Source organism: Ranitomeya imitator, chromosome 4 (genome assembly GCF_032444005.1).
Source record: "Ranitomeya imitator isolate aRanImi1 chromosome 4, aRanImi1.pri, whole genome shotgun sequence".
NCBI classification, from domain to species: Eukaryota; Metazoa; Chordata; class Amphibia; order Anura; family Dendrobatidae; genus Ranitomeya; species Ranitomeya imitator.
The window spans coordinates 378945460-378964922 of NC_091285.1; the positions used below are offsets into that span (position 1 = coordinate 378945460).

At 46.3% G+C, this 19463-nt stretch overlaps 1 protein-coding gene across 1 annotated transcript in view; it reads right to left on the reverse strand.

Moving 5' to 3' along the window:
* ELAPOR2 (endosome-lysosome associated apoptosis and autophagy regulator family member 2) overlaps window positions 1-19463 on the reverse strand; it is a 185788-nt gene that overhangs the window by 33357 nt on the left and 132968 nt on the right. Inside the window, exon 14 of the mRNA XM_069765167.1 lies at window positions 12448-12711. Coding sequence (XP_069621268.1) covers window positions 12448-12711 — 264 coding nt within the window. The remainder of the gene's footprint in view (window positions 1-12447; window positions 12712-19463) is intronic.

The window sequence follows — 19463 nt, forward strand, 5'->3', positions numbered from 1 at the left end:
GCAAACTCTCTTTCTTGGAGCCTTCATTGGGGGACACAGGTAACTATGGGTGTATGCTGCTGTCACTAGGAGGCTGACACTATGCAAATAAGGAAACGTTAACTCCTCCCTTGCAGTATACACCCTCCGACAGGCACAATGCAACTCAGTTTGGTGCTAAAGCAGTCGTAGGAGTAAGTATAAGGAACTCAATCTATGTACCAACCCAAAACAACGGCACGTTGGCCAACACGGTACAAAATAAAGGGAGGGTGCTGTGTCCCCAATGAAGGCTCCAAGAAAGAGATTTTACAGTAAGAACCAAAAATCCCTCTTTCTTTCTCGCTTCATTGTGGGACACAGGTAACTATGGGATGTTCAAAAGCAGTCCCAAGGGTGGTAACAAACTAGTCAGAGAAAAGACTTAGGTCGGCCGGTGGGAAACCGCTGCCTGCAGTATCTTCCTACCCAGGCCTGCATCCGCAGAAGGCTGAGTATGCACCTTGTAGAACCTTACGAAGGTGTGAAGCCAAAGCCTGGTGACAAACGGCCCAAGAAGCTCCTACAGCCTAGTTAGAGTGAGCTCTCACCCCGGGAGGAGGCTGTTTATCCTGAACGCAGTATGCCTCCAGAACCGCCGAACAAATCCAATGAGCAATAGTGGATTTAGAAGCGGGGAGCCCTTTTCGACGACCTTCAGAGACGACAAACAGAGGATCGGACTGGCGAAATGAAGAAGTTCTGGTAAGATAGACTCGGATAGACCTGACCAAATCCAGCTTGTGGAGAGATTTCTCCAAGGGATGGACCGGGGAAGGGCACAAGGAAGTAAGGACGATATCCTCGTTGATGTGAAAAGCCGAAACTACTTTTGGTAGAAAGGAAGGAACAGGCCGCAGGACTACTTTGTCCTGGTGCAGAATCAGGAAGGGAGAACGGCAGGATAATGCCGCTAACTCAGATACCCTCCTACTAGAGGTGATGGCGACCAGGAAGGCCACCTTCCAAGATAGGAGAGAAAAGGAAATGTCCTGGATTGGTTCAAAAGGCGTGCATTGGAGGGCACCGAGAACGAGGTTGAGATCCCATGGCTCAACCGGGGAACGAAAATGAGGTGCTATGTGGGCAAACCCTGGGAGGAAGGTCCTGACTTGTGGAAGGGAAGCTAGGTCCCTTTGGAAAAAGATGGACAGGGTGGAGACCTGGCCCATTAATGTACTCAAAGAAAGGCCCGAATTGAGACCCGCCTGAAGGAAGCCAAGGACTGAAGGAAGGGAAAAAAACCAAAGGGAACAAGCTGTTGTTGTCGCACCAACAAAAAAAGGCCTTCCAACCGACGGCCATAGTGTCCCGAGACCTGGCTACATACCAGGGAACCTTGTGGTTCGTTCAGGAGGCCATTAGGTCGACGTCCGGAACTCCTCATCTCTTACATATTTGGTTGAAGACGGTGGGATGGAGAGACCACTCACCTGATGAGAGGCCCTGATGGCTGAGAAAGTCGGCTTCCCAATTGTCCACCCCTGGAATGTGGACAGCTGAGATGGCAGGAACGTGGTTCTCTGCCCAGCGTAGAATGTTTGACACCTCCCTCATGATCTGCTTGCTGCAAGTCCCTCCCTGATGGTTTATGTAAGCCATGGCCATGGCGTTGTCTGACTGAACACGGACCGGATTTCCCACAAGGAGGGGCTGTTAGCGGAGGAGGGCGAGGAAGATCGCTCTGATCTCCAAGAGATTGATAGGGAGAAGGGTCTCCTGAGCATTCCAGCGACCGTGTGCTGTGTGATGGAGAAAGACCGCACCCCACCCCTGAAGACTGGCGTCGGTGGTGATGATCTGCCAGTGGAGGGGGAGAAATGACCTCCCGTGCAGGATGGAGGTGGAAAGCGTCCACTAAGTGAGAGACTGTATGACATTGAGAGGCAGGCGAATTAGGCAATCTAGGGAAAGTGGGTTCTTGTCCCAGGCAGACAGGAGAGCCAGCTGGAGAGGACTAGAGTGAAATTGAGCATAAGGTACTGCTTCCATGGAAGCAACCATCTTCCCTAGAACTTTCATACAGAGCCGTAGAGGCAGAGGAACCGGGCGCTTTAAGGCTTTGATGCCCTGGCGGAGAGAGAAAAACTTCTCTTTCGGGAGGTATACCCGAGCTTGGATGGTGTTGAATTCCATGCCCAGGAACCCGAGGCGTTGAGTTGGAATCAAGGTCGACTTGTCCCTGTTGATTATCCAGCCGAGGCAGATCAGCGTGTCCAGAGTGATCTGGAGACTCTGGTCGTAGTCCCGTGAGACGGATCCTTGACCAGAAGGTTGTCGAGATAGGGGATTATGAGGATCCCCTTTGAACGAAGGATGGTCATGACCGCTGCCATTACTTTCGTAAAGACCCTGGGGGAAGACGCTAGGCCGAACAGGAGAGCTGTAAACTGGTCATGTTGTTCCTGGATCACGAAACGAAGGAACCTCTGATGCTGCTGACAAATCGGAATGTGCAGGTACGCATCCTGAATGTCCACAGAGCACAGATATTCCCCCGGTTCCATGGAAGCGATCACTGAGCGCAGTGACTCCATCTTGACGTGTCAAACCCGAAGGCGGCGGTTCAACTGTTTGAGATCCAAAATCGGGTGGTGAGAGCAGTCTTTTTTCGGAACCACGAACAGATTTGAGTAAAAACCCCAAAACCGCTTGCGGTAAGGAACAGGAACGATCACTCCTGAGGTGAGTAGGGCATCGATGACCTGGAGGAGCCCTGGGGCATGGGATGGCTCCTTGGGTGGACGGGAGAGGAAGAAACGTCTTCCTGGGGGCGAAAAAAATTCTATTTTGTAGCCTGACATGACGATCTCCCTGACCCAGGCATCATCGACTACCGATAACCAAGCCTCTGTGAACAGAAGAAGCCTGCCTCCCACCCTGGAAAGATTTCCAGGTGGGGGTGACCCGTCATCTTGAAGAGAATCTGAGGCTGCGAGATTCAGAAGGTTTAGAGGAGCGGCTCTTAGCCCTCCAGTGAGGGGTAGGCCTGAAGGAAGTTTTTCTCCATTCCCCCTAAGCGGAAGAACGCTCCTGCTCAGAGGAGCCGCCAAAGAAGGAGAAGGGCCGGAAGGGACGAAAGGACTTGGGTCCCCTACGATTAAAGGGGCGCTTAGGCCTGGATCGAGGGAGAAAGGTGCTCTTTCCACCTATAGCATTGGAGATGATCTGGTCTAGCTTAGTGCCGAAAAGCCTGGAGCCCTGGAATGAAAGACCAGTGGGAGACTTTTTGGAAGCGGGGTCAGCGTTCCACACCTTCAGCCAAAGGACACGGCAAATGGCAATGATGTTGCTGTTTGCTCTTGTGGAACAAGCAGCCGCATCCAAGGAGGCATTTAACAGATATTTCTGGTCCGCTAAATCAGCTAGTTCCTCCGAAGGAGCCGAAGCAGCGATGCCCCTGCAAAGTATCTTGGCCCAGGCAGACACGGTTTTCGCCACCCAAGCGGAGGCGAAATTCAGGCAGAGAGAGGCGCCGGACGCCTCAAAGGCTGATTTGGATAAAGCCTCAATTTTCCTGTCCGTAGCGTCCTTAAGAGGCGCTGCATCAGCGATAGACAGAACTGTCTGCGAGGATAGACAAGAGACAGGCGGGTCTACCTTAGGGGAATCAGACCATTTGCTGACTAGGCCTGGATTAAAGGGGGTACAAGACATCCAGAGGCTTTCTTCCTGCAAAACGTTTTCAGGGTTGTTCCCAGTGTCTAGAGGTAGTATTCTCAAACTCTTTGTGATTGGGAAAAACTCTAGAGGGCCGTTTCACCCGTTTGAATGAAACGGAGTCCTCCTGGGAGGTGGAATCCTCTTCCTTACGTTGAAGGGTTTGATTAATAGCCGAAATAAGGCTATCTACCATGTCCTGCGTGCCAGAGGTCTGATCTGTATCTGAATGAGTGCGAAAGTACATCCGACCCGACATCCGCCTCAGAGGAGGGGGAACGGGTGGAGAGGGGTATTCTAGATGGTGCCGCGGGTTCCGGAGAGCTGGATGAGGAGCCAGACAGAGTACTCTTTCTGGATCCTTTCTCCAATCTGACCCTGTGCAGGTTGTGGTCAGGTGCGAGCAAATCGCCGTGGGAGGTGTTCGTGGCACTGGTGGCAGAAGATAGAAGCGGCAAGCGTTCCAGGACCTGAACCAGGGACTGGGACACTTTTTTCAGGTCTGAGACTGACTGAGACATTGCAACAGCTCACTCCGGGGGAGGGGGAGTGCACTCACCTGAGCAATAGGAGCTTCCTGAGGGACAGACATGGTGGAAGGACTGCATTACAGACAGAAAGGCGACGGCTGGTCTGAAGCCCACTTTCTCTTACAGCGGGCACAAGCGTAATGGGTCACCGTGGGTGTGTAGCCGGAGGCCTGTGTGGGGTTGGGCCTAGGCAGAGCCTGAATGAGGACTGCAGCAGGATACTATAAAGGTGATACTGCTGAAGAGGGCTGTAGCAGAACACTATGCCGGCGATACTGCTTAAGTGAGTGCTGAAGGGAGTAAAGCTGAGGAAGGAGGCAGGGAATGCAGAGCCTACCAGTCACTCAGCGAACACAGAAGCAGCGCAGGTACTGTGTCCCCCTCCAAATCCTAAAGAAGCTGCAGGAGCCCGCAAAGATGGATGCAGTCCTCTTTGGCCATGCGACGCTGGAGCGAGTGGTGGGCGGGCAAATCTGTGTTCGTACACAAGAAAAAGAAACCGGCATCCTGATAGGCTGACGTGCCCGAGGAGGCGTGTTGGAGTGGAGAGTCAAGGCAGTGCACATCAGAGGGGGCATGCCCAGTGCTGGAGAAAATGAAAGTGCGGCACTGATAGGCCTAGACCGGCGAGGGAGGCGTGGCCTAACGAGGGAAGAAGAAAGCTACACTATGCCGGGAATCGCATGATTAGGTGGTAAATTTGAAATCTAGAGACTGGTGAGCGCTACCATGAGGGAGGGGAGGGGGTGTGAAAAAGTGGGCTCCTATCCCACTTGCTACCTTGCTTGAATCTGGCTCCTTGGTGTCTGAGGATCGCGTCAGAATCCCTCGGAGAAGAAGAGGGTCCTGGGAATAAGATCATCCTTCCCACACCATGTCCAGACGGTGCAGAAGACGGCGTCAACCCCTTACAAGAAGGGGGGAGGTCATCACAGATGACCACCGTCTTCCTCTCAGCCCTCTCCGAGGAGAAGGGTGAGGAGGGGAAAAGGCGAAGACTGGACACAAAGAAGTCACCCTGAAACACCCGTAAGGGTGACAGGGGACGAAGTCCTGCCAGCGGGTCCGAGAGTGGGCAATGCGGGGAGTACTACACTGCGCTCTCGGTCGCTTAAATGTGGGAAAAACAGGGTGAGAATCTGCACCCTGTTACCCAAAGAACTGAATCTGAAAGAGAAAGGGAAATGATTAACAAAACAAAAAAACCCTGTAAAAGGAAATAATGCAGATCTGGTGGTTAGATCCAGGTCTGCCTCCTACAGACACTAAGCAAAAACTGAGTTGCATTGTGCCTGTCCGAGGGTGTATACTGCCGGGGAAGAGTTAACGTTTCCTTATTTGCATAGTGTCAGCCTCCTAGTGACAGCAGCTTACACCCATAGTTACCTGTGTCCCCCAATGAAGCGAGAAAGAAATTAAATTTATATCAGTGTAGAGAGACGCAGACCCACCCCCCGAGGAGGAGCGATAACAACGTTGGAGAGAGGTGAGAATCAGAAGTCAGGCCAGTCCCGCTGAATCCAGGACAGTTGGGAGCTATTGTTTATGCCTCCAAACACATTCGTGTGCAGGTGTTCCTTCCATAGGGGACTTGTTACAAGTCCAGGTGATGACGGACCGCTGTCCTTCACTTCTGTGGACTTTTACATTCTTCTGCTGAGTCACAGCAGATCACATGTCCCTGGTGTCACAAGCTTTCATCTTCCTCCCATTCAACCTGTCCCCTTTCTCTTGGTTCCTGTACACTTACAGGTTCCTACACATATCACCAGTTATCTGTAGATGGCAGCATCTGCTCACAAATGTGTCACAGTACATTCCATTTATAGGAGCCACTTCAGTTCCCTAACACGTTAGTTTGTTTTTTGTTATTCTTTTTTTCCCCTGAAACAGATATAATGTCATTGATTCTTAACAACTCAGTTAAAAACTGATGAAACTAGGAAAGCTGATGACAATAGGACTTGATCTGAGACTTGCAGACCGGAGACATGGATCTGTTTCTAAAACAGATGTATGTACAGATCATTGAAACCCTACGAGTCAGTGAATGTCCAAGAGAGCAAAGCACTGCACTAGGAGGTGTCACCTGGTTATGTGGATGTAGTCTAATTGCTCGTTCAGACAAGCGTATAATACAGATGTGTGCTGTCCAAATTTAAATCAGCACACTGACCAATGTAACGCGATAGGGCTGTTCATCTGGACCGAGTATCTATGTGAAAACCTCACAGTACGAACTGTGGCTTCCAAGTCTCAGATTAGCCTTGCTCATTCAAATCTATGGATACGCAAAAATAATCGGATCCCATACAGAACATCAGTGTGAAATACGATTTTTACATTTCCATTATTAACCAGGGGAAACTGCATTTGATCACATACATTTTTGAATGTAGATATATGAAAACGGATTGCACACAGTTGCTACATAGACACAAAAAAAACAGACTCAAAAATTTTGTACAAATGACAATATGGTTGAAAATTGTCAGAATTTTTTGCATGTAATGTAGATGATTTTTCATACGTTCGTCTGAACCAGGCCTTAAACAAAAAACACTTGACCAGTGCACGCCTAACAACTAAACTGGGACATTCATTATATCAAGCTCGTACAGCATTGTAATAGGGAAGATTGTTTTTTCTGACATGGTACCAAAAGATTCATGCAGAGAAAACAGAATATGAAGTATAAAAATGGAAATTAACTCAAGCCGGTGCAAATCATTTCCTGGAGTTAGAGCAATAAATATGTTACAAGATCATTAGAAGCTCTGAAGCTAACAGTTCCACATTTTATTACAAATGTCTCCCAACAAAGGCTAATTCTAACTTCACAGAAATGAAGATGCTTTGAAAATAATGTTGAATAAAAAAAATTATAGTTTTGTTTCAACAGCTTCAATGAAAATCTATGTGTCTTTATGGAAACAGACTGAGGACAAACCCTGTGCAGTTTACTTATGCAGTCGCCCTTATATATAATCTTACTTACTATTTGGTAAATTGCTAGTGGTTTTTACCATGAGACATATACAGGGGCGTAACGACCATGGTGAATGCGGGTGAGAGCCCCTTCACCGCCAGCACAAACTTCAACTGGATGTGCGTCCAAGGAGGCACATTCAGTTGAAGGGTATTGTGGCACACAGACTCGTTGGGTGCATGTACAGTAATACAAGAGGCTAGCAGCTGACATCGGCATGCACGTCATACACTCCCGCTTATTGCACGCTGAAGTCAGCTGCTGGCTTCAGAAGAGGACACCGTGTGATCAGTGGAGTGGAGTGAAGGTTAGGATAATTACTTTTTTTTTATGCATTAAAGAACAGACAGTGGTAAAACAGGGTGCATATACCAGGATGGGGGATATGTATACCATATTATAGAAAAAAAAATAAAATATATATATATATATATATATATATATATATATATATATATATATACCAGGATGGGGCCCAGGAGAAGAGACATATACACCAGGAAGGGGAATATACTGTATATACTAGGAAGAGGGACATATATACCATGACGGAGAGCCTATATATGTATATACCAGGAGGGGACCAGGATAAGGGACAAATATATATATGTATATGTAAACACACCAGGATGGGGGAGGCCCGGTCCAAATTTTGCCTATCAGACTGTAGTTACGCCACTGCACATATAGAGTCTGCGTGGAAGGAGGGTGCTGATTGTACATCAGTAAACTCACATTGCGTTTTGGCTCCCGTTCAGTGGCCTTGTTGGGACTGATGTCCAAACCCTTCTGCAAAACAGGATTGGGAAGTATGTACCAACGGGGCCATAGACTATAATGGTGCCGACAGAGCGAACGTGTGCTCTCACATGCACCAAGCTAAGAACTATTTACTGCAAGCATTAAAGGAGTTTTTCACTACTCTTTGACTCTCTTTCATATGTCCTAACTCTTGCTAACAACCACTTTTCTAACATACTCTCATTACCTGCACTTCTATGAGCACGTCTGTGTGAGTCATGTAATCCTCTGCTTATATGCAGGTAGTTCTTCCTGTTTGTTATGTTCGATCTGCTTCTCACCTGGGCACAGGATTCATACCAATGAAGAGAGCATGCCACTCTGCTCCAGATGGAGGCAGAACTGTAGTAAATAATTGACATGGTATCTGAAGATGCCTGTTCAGGTCACAGACTTCACTCTGTTCTACACTGATCCTGTATTGTACTGCTGCCCCTTCAGCTGACAAACTCTGCGATGTGCTGCTTGTCACTAGAAGGTACATTGTAGCACTGGTCAATAAAAGGGTCCATCTCCTGCACTCAAAATCATCGGCAGGGGAAGTCTGCACCACTCATCAGCAGACTCAGATGACAGAATTCCGTGTCCTTTGCACTGGCCCTAATGATGCTTTGGAGCGCTGGTCGCCTGAGTTGACAAGCGCTGAAAAATGCTTTCAAATGATGATCAGCACATCGTAGAGCTTGTCAGTTGAAGGGTCAGCCGTTCAAGGATCAGTGCAGTAAAAAGTGAAGGCTGTGATCTTAGCATTGAAGCATGCAGGCTTGGACACCTTGACAAACAAGAGAGTACAACACCACACTGTTAGCTCTAACATGTATGTGTGGCACCCCAGGAGTCCAGATGCCACAATGGTATTGCCTTCCTCACAGGGGAGGAGATGTCGTGCCTGGAAACAAGGAGGGATCCCTTAATCAGGTAATACTGACATGCAACAACATTCTGACTCCATGCCAGAAGGGGGAGCTCTAAACCTAGCTTCAGGGCAGCTTCCCTATATATTCTGGCTGGAGGAGGAGTTAGTAAGTTAATCTGCTAGGGACAGTGAGAGGAGAGGAGGCAAAAGGAGAGGAGGCAAAAGGAGAGGAGCCTGGGATCTGGAGCTTTGAGCGGGGTCACCCTACAGGAAAATGCCAAGAGACCGGACACCGGGGTCCATGGTGGTGTGGGAGTTGCAGACCCAGCTACTGAACCCGGAGGGCAGAAGATTGCAAGTATCCTTTTCCATCTAACACCTGCAGGTACCACAGCAAGTGAGGAGCCTGGGACTGCCAGAGAAAGGACAGTGCCCATGAAAGTTTCAAGTTGTCAGCCATACAGGTTGAGAATGCAGACACTGAGAGGACTCGTGCAGAGCTTCAGGCAGCAAGGGTCAGATATACAGTGCAGAGGGAAGGCCCCCGAACCCACCTGGCTAAGTGTATCCCAACTGTTTCCAGGCTGCCCGGACCCCACATCACCTGTTACCTGTACTCTGGGCTGTACCTGAATTCTACTAGTAAAAGGTAAAGGAAACTGCTATTCCTGTCTCCTGCAATTAATTCCTGCACCCTCAGTCCTGCACCCCACCGTCAACCATCCCTCTTACCAGCTATACCTGAAGCCCTGGGAACCAAGTTCTATCTGTGGGGAGCTATACTATCTAAGCTGAAAAACTATCAGCCCCAGAGGACCCCTTTAAGCAGCATCGTCTACCCCTGGCCGAATACCACAGGTGGCGTCACGGACACTACTCTCTAGACTTTATTTCCCACTACACTTTATCTCCTTTTACTGGACGTCCAGGGCCACGGACCGGGTCACTGCCACCGTGACAACCCCTTTAAGAACAGAACCGGCCCGGTACCGAGTACCCCACGGTCCTAGCAGGCGCTCCATATGTAAATATTGACTACATGAAATCTGGACTGCATTACTGCTATGTAGAATATACTTATAAAATAAAGCTACTTAGCACACAAATTGGCCCACCAATAGAATTCTTTCTGATGGGACCCTAACCTAATATTTATCAAACATGCCTCTCTCATGTTAAAAGCCTACAAATTTAAAGGGCAGGCAGGACCAAACACTAATAAAAAACAACCTTAGGAGTACTCAGTCAGAAGAGGAGACAAAACCTCCAATACCAGGACACATGGTCAATCACTGAAAGTCAGCTCCACCAGCATCAGAAGCAAAGTGACGTACTTTCCTCATACTGTCTGAATCCTGTGACCAGATGAGGGGAGAATTGGATGTAATAGGCAGAAAGTAGAACCTGCATGTCAACAAAGGATTATGTGACCTACTTCAAGATGCATTAGTAGAAGTAGTGCAGGTAATGAAAGTATATTCTATAAGAAAAGTGATCGTAAGGTTAAGTGCAGATGACAGGTTTTTTTCCATTCGAGAAAATCGATTTGATTCTGCTATTCACACTCTGATCAGAGTTTGATCAGAGTGGGATCCGATCTTCTAAGAGGTGGAGAGAAAAAAACGTTTCTCCACCTTCTCCATTATGTCAGTCCGTGAAAATCAGACCACCCAGTCTGTTTGTTTTTCACGGACCCATAGGCATGAATGGGCGACTAAAAAATTGGACACGTACACGTTCACATAGGATAACGGGTACTAGCGATATCTGTCAAACACACAGATGTCACTAGACTGATTTATACAGTCCTCTGCACAAGACTTTTTGAAGAGCTAGGGCATAGGAAAGAGGAAATAGGAAAAACCTCTTAAAGCACTGCGTCTAATCAGGAGTAAAGTTTATACTGGAAAAATCAGAAAGATACCACTGGCGCTTACCACTAGCGACAGGGGTGAAGTGGAAATGCAGAAGCCGCTGGAGATATAAGCAGGCTCTGTGCGTATACCTGCAAAGGATGAGTGGACTAAAAAAGAATAGGATATAATCTCCGCGCTAACTACATGAAATGGAGGGTACAACAGACCTAAAAAATGCCAAAAAGAATAGGTATATACAAAAATTATATATAGAAGGGAATAAGATATGATGTACCGTACTCACTTGTTATAGAATATTTGCCGATTTGGGCAGCTATATGGGAGCTTTGATGCTTGAAAAAGGAGAGTATATGTACAATATGCTGGAAAATAATAAAATGATATTAATACCGTGACTATAAATTGTATATAATGTGCTGAGGATAATGAGGGGTACTTACTGGCAGACAATGCTGCATGAGAAATTGAGTGAATCCTCAGTGTAAAGTGGGCATAGGCTAGATAGATGGCCAGTACACGGAGACTGTTTATAGTAGAGAAATACACTGGAACAATGTATTGCGGAGCTACTGCCGTATATAAAAAGGAAATATTGAAAATATATAGCAGGGTAACAAATGCAGTGCCCCAGGGGACAATAAAATTGAGATGCACACTTACTAGTGAATATGCTCCAGCTGGATCCAGAGGCAACAGGATGGTGGTGCCGGAGTACGGAACTGTGGACAGCTAGCGATGGAACAAGGTGCTAGTGCAGATAGCAGGTAGATGAAAAACCTCTGGAAGGAGGCACACTAGTGAGCAGGTGGGCTGGGCAGGACCCAATGATAGCGGCGATCCAGTGCCGAAGAGCAGAGCCGAGGCTGGCCGCCAATGGGTAAAGGTGCCACCACAGAGAGCGGCTAGGTGGGGAGCCGCTGAGAGCAGAATCGCGGTCGTGTCAGGCGCGCTCCGGCCGAGAGCAGCGCTGAGACGCAGCGCGAAGGGTGGGCGGGGCTAAGATGTGACGTCACAAAGTAGCTAGGACGGAGGCCCAGAATGGATTTGACCAACGCGTATCGAGAGGTGTCTCCTCTCTTCGTCAGGGTTAACGCCTCTGGATCCAGCTGGAGCATATTCACTAGTAAGTGTGCATTTCAATTTTATTGTCCCCTGGGGCACTGCATTTGTTACCCTGCTATATATTTTCAATATTTCCTTTTTATATACGGCAGTAGCTCCGCAATACATTGTTCCAGTGTATTTCTCTACTATAAACAGTCTCCGTGTACTGGCCATCTATCTAGCCTATGCCCACTTTACACTGAGGATTCACTCAATTTCTCATGCAGCATTGTCTGCCAGTAAGTACCCCTCATTATCCTCAGCACATTATATACAATTTATAGTCACGGTATTAATATCATTTTATTATTTTCCAGCATATTGTACATATACTCTCCTTTTTCAAGCATCAAAGCTCCCATATAGCTGCCCAAATCGGCAAATATTCTATAACAAGTGAGTACGGTACATCATATCTTATTCCCTTCTATATATAATTTTTGTATATACCTATTCTTTTTGGCATTTTTTAGGTCTGTTGTACCCTCCATTTCATGTAGTTAGCGCGGAGATTATATCCTAAAGTTTATACTGGGTTGCACCAGAACAGTATGCATGTGTGTCTGACAACAATAAAAAGTCTTCATTAAGTCATTAATGAAATAGCTGTACCTTGTTGCTTTTACTAGCAGGCCCACATGGGATGCAAGCCTCTTTTCCATTGACTTGATGAGGGGATAAGTAAGTATTAGGAGGGCATTCTTTACATGTGCTGCTCTCCTTATCAATGTAGTGACCAGCAGGACAAGGAACACAGGATGACCCAAAGTGCTGAGCGCCCATGGCACAGAGACGGCAGCTCGATGCGACTCCATCCAGAACATTGGTGGCAGTTATTGAATAGATCTTTACGACATCATTTACATAACGGCGGCTCTGGAAGGAAAGAAGAGGTTCAGCAAAAAAAAATATGGTTCAACTTCCTGTGTGTGTGTATAAATCAGAATAATGTAATCCCCCCCTACCGAAAGTTCATTGCAATAATACCCATTTGCATACATTAAAAATGTGATCAATGACCTTTCAAGAGCATAGAGACAATCTTATTAAGAGTGTATTATGGCTTTGCCTTTACAAGCGGAAGAAGCGGCATTCATTATTTCTACAGATAACAGACGAAATGAAAATAGTAGAAAGCAACACATTTATGCAGGCGTTCATAACATAACATATTACAAAGATTTGTCTTTGGCACTGAGAATGAATATATTCACAATGTCTAGTTCTCAAGAAATTAGAATCATTTCCCAACATTACTGTGCAAAAGGAGAACTGTAGACCAATTCGCAATCATCGCACTAAATTGTTTCCATGAGCAGATGACCAGCAGAATGTGGATTCCGCTATATTACACTGCGGTACATTTCTACATACAATATACAGATATCATTACTAGTGATGAGCGAATATACTCGTTACTCGAGATTTCCCGAGCATGCTCGGGTGTCCTCCGAGTATTTTTTAGTGCTCGGAGATTTAGTTTTCCTCGCCTCAGCTGAATGATTTACGTCTGTTAGCCAGCTTGATTACATGTGGGGATTCCCTAGCAACCAGGCAACCCCCACATGTACTTATGCTGGCTAACAGATGTAAATCATTCAGCTGCGGCGAAGAAAACTAAATCTCCGAGCACTAAAAAATGCTCGGAGGTCACCCGAGTGTGTTCGGGAAATCTCGAGTAACGAGTATATTTGCTCATCACTAATCATTACTTCTCCAAAGGACGGTCTTAAAAACTGACTGCAAAGGAGAATTCACAAACACATCATTTGCTACATGGGCACGATACATTGGTCTTTATGTTACAGATAGCAATTATTTATTTCAGAACTTAAATTTCTGAAAAATAAAAATAAAACATTGATATTCACCATCATGAATTATCTTAAAAGACATTATCACTGATTTTTTTCTACACACAGATTTTTTATTAACAGAGGTTCTAATAGGCAAGAATTGTGATGACACCAATGCTCAATAAAATATGAGGTATATGAAAAATATATAGGAAATTCCCAAACACCATGCTGGCCCGGAGCACTAGATAAAGGCAGAAAAGTAGTTACTCTAGTGTAAAAACAGGCAATATGTGTTAGGGCTGGCTGAATGCACCAAATAATTATAAGAATGGTATAAGGAGCGTTCGCAGCCCGGGGTCCACCGTGCAGAGATGACACCTGCTGCTCGGTAATGGCGGACAGTATATGGTGGTTTAATGTGAACACACACGGGTTAGCTCCACCCGGTATGTAAGGAAGCAAACCCTGTTGTGTCACAGGGCTGCAATACCGCAGAGTGAACGCTAGTATTGGGTCACAGGACTCTGCCCCAAGGACACGTGGTTAGAGTCCCTCTAGACCAAGGGTGTCAAACTGCATTCCTCAAGGGCTGCAAACAGGTCATGTTTTCAGGATTTCCTTGTACTGCACAGGTGATAATTTAATCACCTACACACATAATGATTACAGCACCTTGTGCAAAGCTAAGGAAATCTTGAAAACACGCATGGTTTGCGGCCCTCGAGGAATGCAGTTTGACACCCCTGCTCTAGACCACTAGTGCTTGGCGCCACAACTGCGGTGCCAGGGAAAAACCTAAATAATGTTTAACCGCACTGAGTGCATGCAGCGCCGCACTGGCGAACACCACTAACTGCCCTAACTAGGGACAAGTAAGCACACTGGTTGCGCACGGTGCCGCACTGGCTAACGCTGCTGTTAGACGCTATAGATTGTGCCTGGTGATGGATGGCACTAACTGGCGCTAGACAGCTCCAACATTCGCCAGCATTCATCAACACTAGGGATAGGAATGATTCGGAGCTTTCACCAGAATAGGCACACATACACACACACACAATAACTGATTTATACTAGCCCATGGCCGACGGTTGCGTCGTGTTTTGGCGGACCGTCGGCACAAAAAAACGTTACATGTAACTTTTTTTGTGCGTAGCGTCCGCCATTTTCGACCACGCATGTACGGCCGAAACTCCGCCCCCTCCTCCCCAGACATTACAATGGGACAGCGGATGCGTTGAAAAACTGCATCCGCTGCCCCCCCGTTGTTCATTTATTTCACAACGTGCGTCGGTACATCAGCCCGACGCATAGCGACGGGCCCGTACCGACACAAGTGTGAAAGTAGCCTAAGTGACACCTGTATGTTGGCCATATCATTCTGATACTGAACCGCATTGCCTGGTTTTTTTTTTACCCTTCCTTATGGAACTTCTTTTTCACCTATTGGTCAGAAGCACTATTTCTTTTGGGAACTTCCCTATACATATGCATTTTTCTACTATTATATATTTATGGTGGTCTTTGTGACATTGCCATTCTCCTCGCTAATAGCAAAATGTGTCATTATTTTTATGGTGGAAATACTCTTTCTGAAATAATGAGCTATTTTGATTATCAGAAAGTGTGGTATATCTTTCCTTTTAAAACTCTGAATAAGGAACCTCTATCTCCATTACTATTTTCACTTGAAGGGGTGTTAGTAGCATATCTGCAGGATTATCTCACAGTACTAGAGAGAGGGGCACATAAGTAGCTACTTTTCCATTCATTTTGCTGCAAGATAAGGCTAAGAAATGAGACCTGCATGCTTCAGATATTTATGATGATTGGAGTAAACCTTTATTTCCTATGTGTATACATTTACCTTATCCTAGTGTGAAGATCTTTTTCCATCGTGCCCTATTGTTCTCTGCTTTGCATTTTAAAACATTACAATAAGCAAATCATTGTACACTTGTTAAAAATGTATTCATCAGCTAAAATCTCTAATCATTAGTCTACCTTTTACAATTAGAATCACTACAGAAACTATTATTCTAATTTTTTTATTACATCAAACATTACACTGCACAAGGGTTGGAAAATAGTGTCCCTAGGAATGCTCTTGTCACGGTAATTGTGCAGTCTGTACAGGCTGTTGATCTCTAGATGAACGAGCAAAACGCTCGTTTGTCAGATAAAATTATCTTTTGATTTCCCTAAAAATTTAATTCCTCTTGGTATTGCATTGTTCTGTGTAAACAAGAACTGCGCTGCAGAGAACAATGTCAGCTTATGTGCAGTGTACATGTGTCTATTACCTATTGTCCAGCGCATCTAAAGCCAGTTCATCTTGTGTTAACAGCTTATTAAATGATCACTGACCAGCGCATCGCACAGTGTATATGATTGCTTAGCGACAGCTTATGAGAAATAGAACCATTGTTCTGTCTCCGCCATCTAATATTGCTACCCTGATTATCTGTTTGCGTAATTGCAGGTTTCTCAGTATGGATGTTCATACCTTTATTTGTTTGTGATGCTTTGGCTCCCTCTAGCGGTCAGAGTTATGTTGGCAGTTCAATCTTGTTTTTGTATTATCCATGTCTGATTCTCCTCCTTTGCAATGCATTATGGTAGCTCAGCCTCCATTTCCCTCCATTTTTCCTTTCACTTTCTTCGGTTTGCCTTCAAGGAAAGACGCTTCACTTCATCCCCCTTGCGATTGCATTGCCGGTATGTCTTTATGCTTCCTATAGATATTTCTGCTCTATATTAGCTTAGTTTAACCAGTTGTACTCCTAGTTTAGTCACTAGCCTTCTAAATGTTATGCATAATGTATATCATGTGTATTATGTATCTTTTCTATGCCATGCACTGATTCTATGTATATCATTGTTCACAGTTTCACCGCATCAATATACCACTACGTTTAATAAAGCACAGACTCAACCACAGTCTCCTTATTGGACCTCCGGTATAGCGGTTTAGCTGACTGTATAACTAAGTATGAGTCTGCCTCAGCTAGTGAGGACAGAACAGTGAAACGGCAGCCATCCAACTAGTGGGATTCAAGTCACCGGCTACACAGGGACTAAATACAGCTACAGCAATCTCTGCACAGCCAAGCACTTTCCCAAGACACCATGTCTCACAAATCGCATAGGACAAGATCTGTTACTTCCGTCTCCTCAAAGACAACATCCATCAGCAGCGCTGTCACCATTGCCCGCGCAAATGCTGAAGCTGCCAAAATACGAGCGAGCTTTGCTGACCAAGAGATGCAACTTAAATTAGAAAAAGCACGCATAGATGATGAGAGAGCCGATCAAGAGAGAAGGTCGCAGTTAGAAAAAGCACGCATAGATGATGAGAGAGCCGATCAAGAGAGAAGGTTGCAGTTAGAAAAAGCACGCATAGATGATGAGAGAGCCGATCAAGAGAGAAGGTCGCAGTTAGAGAAGGCACGTGTGGATGCCGCCTTAGAAAGCCTAGCAGCAAAAAGGGAAGCTGCCGCAGCCCTCGCCGAATCAGAATCGCTAGAAGCCGCGCAAAATCCCAAGCTGCATAGCCAAAGCAGTACGTCGAGTCTGGAGTTTCCACTGCAAGACTCACCACAACGCACATCTCAGTATGTTAATGACCTTCCTGATCCAAACTATAACCCTGAACCAGTACCAAAACCAGAATACGACACCTCCAGCGAAGTGAGCGAGAGTCGTCACGAGGCTCAGGACAGAAACAAACTCGAAAATGTGAGGCAAAACAACTCTGCTAATGACTACCTTGCCCCTCATCAGGTAACCAACGTGGATCACCCTGCTGACGCACCGTACATCAGGCCGAAGCAATACGACACCGGCTGGCGCCACCATGAGGACACTAACAGGTACGAACGCACCTCACATCACTATCAGGGCGACCCATCACCAGTATACTCTGCTGACAACCGGTTCACGACAGAATTTGCCAAGTTCTTCACACGACGTGAACTGGTTGCCAAGGGACTCATGAAATTCACTGACCGAGCTGAAGGTTACAGAGCTTGGAAAGCTTCCTTCCAAAATGTCATTAGAGACTTGGGGCTACAACACAGGGAAGAGATAGACCTGTTAGTCAAATACCTGGGAGAAGAGTCAGTCAAACACGCAGTAAGGATCAGAGTCATTAATATAAACCGCCCTGAGACTGGCCTCAAAGAGATCTGGAAAAGGCTGGATGAGTGTTACGGCTCAGCAGAAGTAATAGAAAGAGCCTTGTTCAAAAGAATCAATGACTTTCCTAAAATATCTAACAAAGGTCTCCAGAAACTTAGAGAGCTAAGCGACCTGCTGAAGGAAGTCCAAGTTGCCAAATATGAGGACGACCTACAGGAACTTGCATTTCTCGACACAGCCAGAGGTGTTAACCCTATAGTCCAGAAGTTGCCCTACAATCTACAGGAGAGGTGGCTCACACATGGTTCCACGTACAAATACAAACACAGCGTTCCATTCCCTCCCTTCTCCGTTTTTTTAGACTTCATACACCAACAAGCGAGAATTAGAAACGATCCCAGCTTTGACTTAGCAATACCATATGCCACACCGTCACCACCTGCAAATCCACGCAGAACATCTGTGGCAGTACACAAGACTTATGTTTCTTCTTCAGGTTCTAATTACAGGTCTGCTGGCTGCTCCCAATCAGAGACTAAGGTGCAGGACCCTGACAAGCAGTGCCCACTTCATCAGAAGCCTCATCCTCTCCTGAAATGCAAAGCCTTCAGAGGAAAATCTATGCCAGATCGCAGAAGCTTCCTGAAAGAAAACGGTATCTGCTACAAGTGCTGCTCGTCCACAGCTCATCTCACCAAGGATTGCAAGGTCAGTGTAAAATGCACAGAATGTGGCACCACAGACCATAACACCGCTCTACACCCTGGCCCAGCTCCATGGAGTACACAAAACACGCCAGCTGACAGTGAGCATGGCGGGGAGGAAAGGAACACTGATACAGCTATGCCAGAGATCACTTCACAATGCACCGAGGTCTGCAAAGGAACAATAGACAGTAGGTCCTGTTCAAAAATATGCCTCGTCAAAGTATACCCGAAGGGCCATAGAGACCAAGCTGTAAGACTGTATGCTATCTTGGATGATCAAAGTAATCGATCCTTGGCTAGATCAACGCTCTTTGACCTATTCAACATCAAAGGGCCAAGCACTCCCTACTCCTTAAAGACGTGTGCAGGTACTGTGACAACAGCAGGCAGGAAAGCTACTGACTACCAGATCGAGTCTTTAGACGGACAATTCTGCCTACCACTACCTACGATCATCGAATGTAACCAGATCCCAGACAATAGATCTGAAATCCCTACACCAGATGTAGCAATCCATCACGCTCACTTAAAACGAATAGCACACCTTATACCGGAACTCGACCATCAGGCCCAGATAATTCTGTTGTTGGGGAGAGATATCCTACAGGTTCATAAAGTGAGACGTCATATCAATGGACTCCACAATGCTCCCTATGCCCAAAGGTTAGACCTAGGATGGGTCATAATTGGCAACGTATGCTTGGGACGCATGCACGCCCCATCTTCTGTGACAAGCATGCTGACAAATACATTGGAGAAAGGACGTCCATCTCTGTTTCAACCTTATAACAATGAGTTCCATGTCAGGGAACTGCCACACAGCATCCAACTACATGATCATTTAATAGACTTTACTCACAACAGCAGTATAGTGTCGGGAAGCTATGAGGATCAGTTAGGGTGCACAGTCTTCCAGAGAACTAAGCAGGACAACCAAGTGGCAATGTCGGTAGAGGACAAGTTGTTCTTAGAGGTAATGGAC